Source organism: Nuphar pumila, chromosome 5 (assembly GCF_984573655.1).
Source record: "Nuphar pumila chromosome 5, dmNupPumi1.hap1.1, whole genome shotgun sequence".
NCBI classification, from domain to species: Eukaryota; Viridiplantae; Streptophyta; class Magnoliopsida; order Nymphaeales; family Nymphaeaceae; genus Nuphar; species Nuphar pumila.
In genome coordinates, this window is record NC_143253.1 from 4,624,121 (window position 1) to 4,633,468 (window position 9,348).

The 9,348-nt window shown below is 37.4% G+C and overlaps 1 protein-coding gene across 4 annotated transcripts; it reads left to right on the forward strand.

Moving 5' to 3' along the window:
- The first annotated feature begins 3,657 nt into the window (after positions 1-3,657).
- On the forward strand, positions 3,658-8,652 carry LOC149836543 (seipin-2-like). 4 transcript variants are annotated; one of them, XM_090007034.1, is made up of 2 exons: positions 3,658-5,177; positions 8,339-8,652. In XM_090007034.1, the coding sequence occupies exons 1-2, from the start codon at positions 3,762-3,764 to the stop codon at positions 8,429-8,431; spliced, it is 1,509 nt and encodes a 502-aa protein (XP_089863160.1). In that variant the 5' UTR covers positions 3,658-3,761; the 3' UTR covers positions 8,432-8,652. The 4 variants fall into 4 exon arrangements, 3 of the variants coding, with proteins under 3 accessions (XP_089863160.1, XP_089863161.1, XP_089863159.1); XM_090007035.1 differs by lacking the exon at positions 8,339-8,652 and adding an exon at positions 7,429-7,812; XM_090007033.1 differs by lacking the exon at positions 8,339-8,652 and adding an exon at positions 6,772-7,373.
- Positions 8,653-9,348: the final 696 nt, after the last annotated feature.

Consider the following 9,348-nt stretch of genomic DNA (forward strand, 5'->3'; position numbering starts at 1 on the left):
CTTGGAACATAGGGTCTTTAACTGGTAAGTTGGTAGAGTTAGTAGATGTTATGTGTAGGAGAAAGATTGATATTTTATGTCTACAAGAGACCAAATGGGTAGGTGAGAAAGCAAAAGTGATAGAACCTTGAGGATATAAGATTTGGTATACAAGAATAAATAGGAATAGGAATGGAGTAGGGATTGTTATGAGTCATCAGTTTATAGATAATGTAGTTGAGGTCCATAGGAAGGGTGATAGAATTTTACTTATTAAATTAGTATTAGGTACGGATATTATTAATATTATTAGTGTTTATGCACCTCAAGTAGGTTTAGATGATTCCATTAAGCATCAATTTTGGGAATATTTAGATGGAGTAGTACAAGGGATATCTTATGGAGAAAAGCTTTTCATCGACGGTGACCTTAATGGACATGTAGGCATTAGTAGAGATGAATTTGAGAGTATCAATGGAGGTTATGGTATAGGAGAAAGAAATGAAAGTGGAGAAAGGATTTTAGATTTTTGTTTGTCTTATGATATGATCTTAGCAAACACTTGGTTTAGGAAGAGGGAGTCTCACCTAGTAACATTTAAAAGTGGGGTTAATACGAGTCAGATAGATTTTTTCCTACTTAGAAAGAGAGATAGGAGTTGTTGCATCGATTGTAAGGTTATACCGGGAGAAAGTGTAGCTACACAACATAGAGTCTTAATTTTAGATCTTAGAATTATACAATGCCGCAAAAGGGATAGACATAGGATAGATCCTAGAATTAAGTGGTGGGCACTGAAAGAAGCTAAACAAGGAATGTTTGTAGAGCAGGTAGTTAAGGAAGCTGATTGGTGTCTCGAGGAGGATTCAGAATCAATGTGGAATAAGATAGCGGGTGGCATGAGAAAAATGGCTAAGGAGGTATTGAGTGAGTCTAAAGGCGGTGCACCACTAGGTAAGGATACATCATGGTGGAATGAGGATGTCAAATTAGCTATTAAGGTTAAAAGAGAGTGTTATAGAAATCTAAGTAAGAGTCGTGATAATGAGAATTTGGATAAGTATATGATAGCAAAGAAGGAAGCTAAGAAAGTAGTTTGAAACGCGATGGCTAAGGTATATAAGGAGGTTTATGACAAGTTGGATACCAAAGAAGGCGAGAAGGATATTTATAGGCTTGCAAAGATGAGAGATATGAAATCGAGGGATTTGGGTATGGTTAGATGTATCAAAGATGAAACGCAAAGGGTTTTAGTCAAAGATGAGGAGATTAAGGAGAGATGAAAAGATTATTTTGATAAGCTATTTAATGATAGTCATGCTTAAGATCTTGGAGACTTCTCTATTCCTTTTCATGAGATAAATCGTGACTTCATGCGCAAGATTCAAAAGAAAGAAATTGCAGAGGCTTTGAAGAAAATGAAATCAAGAAGGGCAGTTGGCCCAGATGGTATACCTATCGAGGCTTGAAAATGCTTGGGAGAGATAGGTTTAGAATGGTTGACAAATCTTTTTAACTTGATTTGGCGAACAAATAAGATGCCTAATGAGTGTAGGAAGAGTACTTTGGTGCCTTTATATAAGAATTAGGGCGATATACAAGATTGCACAAACTATCGTGGTATAAAACTCATGAGTCATACTATGAAACTTTGGGAGAGGGTGATTGAGTCTAGGTTGAGGAAGGTTGTCATGATATCGGAGAATCAATTTGGTTTTATGCCTGAAAGATCAACTATGGAAGTTATACATCTTCTTAGACAACTTATTGAAAGATATAGAGAGAGGAACAAAGATTTGCATATGGTTTTTATTGATTTAGAGAAGGCATACGATAGAGTACCTAGAGACGTTCTCTGGTAATTTCAAATATTTGGGATCCATCATTCAAAAGTATGGAGAAATTGATGGAGATGTAAATCATAGGATAAAGGTTGGGTGGATGAAATGGAAAAGTGCAACTGGAGTGTTGTGCGATCGTAGAATGCCATTCCGGTTGAAGAAAAAGTTTTATAGGATGACTATTAGACCCGCTTTACTATATGGTACGGAATGTTGGGCTGCCAAGAGACATCATATTCAAAAAATGAGTGTAGCTGAGATGCGGATGCTTAGATGGATGTGTGGAAATACAATAAAAGATAAAATTCGGAACGAGGAGATACGTAAGAAGGTAGGTGTTGCACCCATTGAAAATAAGATGCGAGAGAATCGTTTACGGTGGTTTGGACATATTCGGTGAAGGCCTAATGATGCTCCAGTTAGAAGGTTGGAGAAATGAGAAAATATATTAATTAAAAGAGGTTGGGGTAGGCCTAGGAAGACTTGGATGAAGATGATAGGAAATAATATGAATGTTTTGAACCTCACGGAGGACATGGCATTGGATAGAAATGATTGGAGGAAAAGGATTCATGTGGAAGACCCAAAATGATTTTCTTTTTTTGGTTCATATCGCTGACCCCAATTGTTTTGGGATGAAGGCGTTGTTGTTGTTGTTGTTGTTGTTGTTGTTGTTGTTGTTGTTGTTGTTGTATTGGGTTACACATTGGATTTGGCGATGTCTATATTTAACTAGTTTACATCCCAGCTTTCATCTAGAGCTCTCAATTATCAGGTTCCCGACCCGAATCTAAACGACTAGGTATCATTTGAGTGGACCTGAGCCCGGGATGTCAACATTTCAGATGTTTGTTATTAGATATTCAACCTGAATCCGACTCCGATTAGTTGGGTTTGGTAAAATGGCCAATCAAATTCAGATTTGGTTTTAGATTTCATTGCTGAATCTGATGAGTATAGGAAGAATCTGGTGGGTATTCAAATCTAACTATATGGAAAAAGTCCAATTCGATATTGCCTTTTTCCATATGAATCTAAATCCAAGTTGCAAATATCCGATTTTGTTGGATTCAGTAAAAGGTACATCTAACCCCAATTCAAATCGTTTACATCCCTAGTTGGATCCAGGTAACATGTGAGTCGGGTTTGATGTGTAATTTCTGTCGGGGATTCAAACAAACTTGCACACCTGAGTTTTTCATATGCATTTTTTAAGTATATTTATAATTTAACTACTTTTACATATGCAAGTCGGATCTGGGCATCCATTTTAATGCTATAACCTGAACCTGATTGCTTGTTATTTGGTTGGGTCCGGGTGCTCATCCATGAGTCGGGTACTTGATCAATTGACAGCCCTACTTCCAATAGTGACAAAAGTTAAAAAATATTAACAGCTAAACACTCTCAAGAAATATTTTTTTTTTTAAAAACTCATGTTTTTGGTAAAATATATTTAAAAATATAAAAAATAAAATGTTATAAAAATACACTTTTAAAATTTTAAAAAATGAAAAGCGCATAGTTTTTCACGATAAATAGCAGACAAAAAACATAAATATCACGTTTGAAACACAATATTTATGTTTCTAAAAAAACATGATATTTTGAAAATGTCACGAAAAATTAACTTTCAGGTAATTTATCGCGATATTTTTCACGCATTTTTTTATAAATCTTGCGATATTTGTCACGTTAAATCCATCCCGCCTCATTCCGGATCAGTTATTCGGATAAAACCGAATCAATCAGATCGAGATCCATAGATTATGGTAATTTCGGCATTAAATAAGCCCTATATAAAGCCTTTTGGCGCCCTATATCTCCTGCTGATCCGTTCGGTTGGCGCGCGTCCTTTTCCAAGGTCTCGACTCTCGTGTTCGCCCCCTTTCAAAATTTTCGCGGAGTACTCCAGTGAGAAGCTCCTCCGCCGTACTGTCAATGGCGGAAACCCTAGCGGAGGAATCCCTTCCCGATCTCTTCCTCGACGCCCTAGACGATCCCCTCCCCTCCGATCCGAGCGAAGGAGCCGGCGATTGTGCCGATCCGCCGAGTCCCACCGTTGAATTATTGGATTCGCGCCTGGATCCGTCTCCTCTCCCGTTTCGGAGGAATCTCCGGCGGAGAATTCCGATTCGACGGGGAGAATATCGGAATTTATCCGGCGGAGATGGTTCGGATGTGTCAGGGATCAAAGAGGCGGGAGGAATCGGCGTTGATGGAGGTAAGGTCCTTCGGAACCTCAGAAGTCCTGTATCCTCTTCAGGTAGAACGGATTCTTCGGCGATCACGGGGGTTTCTGAGGGTCCCGGTGTCTTGGATTGTGAAGTTTCTGTGATTTCGGGCCTTTCGGCCACGGATGATTGTGTTTCAAGGATGAGAAAGGAGCCTGCTTATGATAAGAGCGTTCAGGATCATGAATTCTCTAAGGATTCATCGCTTAAGAATGATCGAGCGGGGGATAGTAGCGTTAGGGGTGAGGAAATGTCTGGAATTTCGTCTTTTAAGATTGAGAGCTCAGAGATGTCGAGGGAGTCGGGTTCCGGTGAAGCGGTTGTCTATCATAACATTTCTAGGGCTTCTTTAATTAAGGTACGGATAGAGGAGAGTGGAGATATGGATGCATCGGCATTGACTAGGATCATGGATAATCCCGTTTCTCAAACTGATAATGTTTATTCTTCGAATCAGGTTGTATTGGTGGAAAGTTCTGATGAAAAGTTGAACGATTCTTCTTTAGATGTTGTCGATGGATTGCCCTCTTCACACTTTCTTATTTCCTTAGCGGGGTTTGTCATTAAATCGATTTGCTTTCAGATAAATCTGTCTGTGATGATTCTGGTCTTCCCTATTAGAATGTCAGCTTATATATACAAGCTCGTGACAGATCCTTTTGGAGCTATTAACCAAATTAAAGAGCATGGATTCCATATCCTTGGTCAAGTGAATAACTTTGTATTAGAGAGGATTCGTGCGGTCTTTCCGGGTCATCCATCAATTGGGAAATTGGCAAAGATGTTTGGATGGGGGTGTTTATGGTCATGTTATGTTGGATTTGTGATATTTAGCTTCTTCATATTGTCATTCATCTTGAGTGGTGTGTTAATGGGAAACTTCCTAGAAGAACCAATCCGAATAACAAAGGCTTTGAGTTTCGACTATACTGTGAATGATCCAGTGGCTCTTGTGCTTATCAACTCCTTTGACGATGTAACTTATTTTCAGGACTGTAAAAGAAAGAGTGAAGCTGAAAAGAGTGTGGGGCATCGTTTTATACCGCCTTATCACAGGTTACGGCTCACAGTCTCATTGACATTGCCAGAGTCAGAATGCAATAGGAAACTCGGAGTCTTCCAGGTATATTAATGTCTTTTGTTAATGTACTTGAATAATGTTTTTGTTTGGATAAAATGCATACTCCTGCTTTCAATGTTTTGGCTTTCTTTCTGTCTAATTTTCTGCAGTGGGAAACACTTTGCATATAATATTGTTAAAGGTGTTCATCAAAAGGAGTCCATTGCATGCCAATGAGCCTATTGAACCATGTAATCTGAAATACGGCTGTTCTTTCATTAGAATATATGTTCTTGATTGCATCTAGGAATATGGTTTGTATGCGTTTCAAACAATGGGATGATGAATTGCAGCATTTCTGTTGAATGGCAAGACTGTGCTGATAGTTGGTTATTGAGCAATTATAACAATTAGCAATTGGGTGGTCCACTGTAAATTACATGGCTGTGGAAGGACTCACTTCTGATGAATAACCAATTGGTATTGTAATAAATGGTTTATATTTAAGGACAATTACAAAAAATGGCACAAAAGCATGGTAGCAAGTTTACATCATACTTCAGGATCCCTAGCAAAGTTAAGGCCAACGCTAAAGAAAATTCTTCAGGTTTCATAACTTTCAAATGTATTTTTTTTTTATCAAAAAAATAGTATATCAAGCATTAAAATCTACTAGTAACTACCATTCACAAATTGTTCAATTCCATAATCAACTATCATGAAATAAGAACTTATTTTTAAACTTTTTGACATTTTTAAATGACCAAAATTTTCAATGTCTTGGAGATGTAAACAATAATAATTATAATAAGTAGAATATTTTAACATTAGAAAATCTAACATGAAAACGTGTTGATGTATAAATTGGAAAAATAAAACTCTTTATGTGATCATCATTGTTTCTATAGATGATGTCAATCATGTTTTATAAAAACTAAAATATATAAAATATGAAGCTAGATATATATGGACCTAATCAACCAACTGGGTTTGGCCCAATAATGGGGCTACCTAGTGGACTCGTTTAAGTCACCAGGTTAACCTGCTGGGTTTTTCAAACTATGGGCCCGAGCTGAATCTTCAAGTTTCAGCCTCCAATTTTATGTTACAGTCCCTGGTTCACCAGATTGACCAGTGGAGCACTGACATTAATATTGTTTTGTCCATGTAGACAAAATGCCATTCAAACACCACTAATATAAGCTTTTAAGAGATGTGGCATTTTACTTGAGGGTTCTTGAGTTCAAGCCATATGGTTTTCATAACAATGATGATAATGTGTTATCTCATGCTTTCTAATGCTTCAAAAACAGGTCTGTCTGTTTGATTTAGTCACAATTTGGATGTTAAATCTGCTGTCAAATTCTGTATGCCATTTATATAGCACCTTTTAGCATATTTGTGATAAGGAACAAAGATTAAAGTTCCAGTGGGAGTGACAAGGATATTCCTTTTATTGAATATACATATTATATATACATAATATTTGTGAATTATATGCTGTTAAGAGAATAATTTGAACTCTAAGTATGATTAAAATGAATTGCTAGTGACTTTAAAAGTAGTTATCCATTTTCCTGCTTGTGTATCAATGCTGTACATAATTGGCATCTCCATAATTTTGATGGCTTCTGGTTTCATTGCTTTGCTGATTAAGGTTAGGGTGGATTTCTTGTCTGCCAATGGTGACGTACTTGCGAGTTCAACTCATCCATGCATGCTCCGCTTTAAAAGTCGACTGATCCTACTTGTAGGAACCTTCCTGAAAACTGTTCCTCTTCTTTCTGGTTATTCGTCCGAGTCCCAAACTCTTAAGATTAGAATGACAGGCTTTACAGAACGTATTAAGTCATCCAAGTGTTTGAGAGTTACTCTTGGGCACCGTGCAGAATACAGATCAGGTGAAGGCATCCCTGAAATATATTCGGCAACAGTTTTAGTCGAGTCCGAGCTTCCAATATTTAAAAAAATCATCTGGAGCTGGAAGAGGACATTATTCATTTGGGCCGCCATGGGATTTTTTGTCATGGAATTATTACTGATTCTGGTCTGCTGTAGACATGTTATTTTTCCCAGTCCAAGGCCTGCACATGATTCTGCGAATCTATGACAGGCTACAAATCATCCTAGTATCCAATCCACTGGCAGGTGATACTGATACCATTATTGCTTTTGCATTCAAACATCCTGGTTCAAAGGCAGGTTGAGAGCTGGCACAATCCTTCCATTCTCGCAAGCAACCTTTATGCGTGCTGTCATTGTGATTAGCTTTTGTTGTTGCTGTACACTATCCAATGTAACTTGTGTTATGCAGGTATGACGGTTTGACATTTTAGCTTACGGATCGTTTTGCTTGTATCACAAAATGGCCAAATGCTGTTGAGTTTTCTTGAGGGTTATATTGTTCTCTAAGACTAATTCAGATGTATCTTTTAACTGGGAGAACATTATTGCTGCCTCTGGGGCAGTCTTTCTACTGTGCTTAAAAGATGAGCTTTTGGTTCAGGCATGTTGTTGTACTTCACATAGGTCACTCTAATAATGGGATCCGCTGTTACTTTTTAGAAAGATTCACATAAATTTTGGCAGATATATAAAGCATCATCCTCAGTAATGATTATGTGCCATTCTACTGATACCATTATTGCTTTGGCATTCAAACATCCTGGTTCAAAGGCAGGTTGAGAGCTGGCACAATCCTTCCATTCTCGCAAGCAACCTTTATGCGTGCTGTCATTGTGATTAGCTTTTGTTGTTGCTGTACACTATCCAATGTAACTTGTGTTATGCAGGTATGACGGTTTGACATTTTAGCTTACGGATCGTTTTGCTTGTATCACAAAATGGCCAAATGCTGTTGAGTTCTCTTGAGGGTTATATTGTTCTCTAAGACTAATTCAGATATATCTTTTAACTGGGAGAACATTATTGATGCCTCTGGGGCAGTCTTTCTACTGTGCTTAAAAGATTAGCTTTTGGTTCAGGCATGTTGTTGTACTTCACATAGGTCACTCTAATAACGGGATCCGCTGTTACTTTTTAGAAAGATTCACACAAATTTTGGCAGATATATAAAGCATCATCCTCAGTCATGATTATGTGCCATTCAATCTGTAGTGAAGCTAAGGTATCTTAAGTTCAAATTTTCAAACTTGCATTGTGATTTCCCTTGGTAATGTTTTTTTTATCTTGACAATACTTTATCTTTTGAGTTGTTCTGCTAGATCTGTTGCTCAAAGATCTTTGGACTCCTGGAAGGGTTCACTAGCACACCGATGTTTAACCATGTGGGTGGTTCATCTAGGTGGAGCTCTTAACGTGGAAGGGTTCTCCCTCCAAGAGTGGCAAAACATGCTCTTGTAAAGGAGTGGAATTGTGCAAAGATTTCTTGAAGCTTTTGCATGCTCAAGGTGCGGTGAAGTATTTGTTTCTTAGGCTTTGAAGGAGCTTATACTGCATGATGTTGTCTTTAGTCTAACTAAATAAATTTAAATTTGCATCGCTGCAAACCAAATTGCCCCATCCTTAACGTAGTAAACTGGTATATTGATGTCTAAGGTCGGTGTGTTACTATTTTGTGAAACCAGTGGCATACTTATGTGGTAGGCCATTGTCATCGTAGCCTGTTTTGGCCAGGCATCTATTGCATGTTATATGCATCCACTACGTTTGCCTTCAAGTTTTCAACTCATTGGCTTTTATAGTATGTTGTATTATCAGTCTATCATCATTTGTATTCCGTCCTGAACTCTGTTATCCATGATGAGTCGTGAACAATTGCAATTCTATTATCCCGCCGAAACGGGGTGCAAGGGATAAGAACGAAAATAAGACCATAAAAAAATAAGAACAATCGTATTTAAAATACAAAACAAAAATAAAATAAAATTGATGAAAATATAGTGATCATATCGAGACAGTCTTAAGATTTTTTGAGGGAAAATTCTCAAAAAGTCTCCTAAAGTTTTGGCATTAATAAAAAAGGCACCTAAGTTTTATAAGATTTTAAAAGCCTAAATAATATCGTGGTTAATTAAAAGAGCTTAAGAGTTTACTACCGTCAAGTTTGCTGTTAAGCGTGATGTGGATTACCATTTTATCCTCAATATCATATTTTAAAAATGTACCTAAAAAGAGGGCAGGTGTCTTTGAAAGTTTAACTAGTAAATTAACTCTTTTAACTCATCTTGGGTTAGTGATAACCTTGGCTAAATGGTTGGAAGTTTGTTTCTTA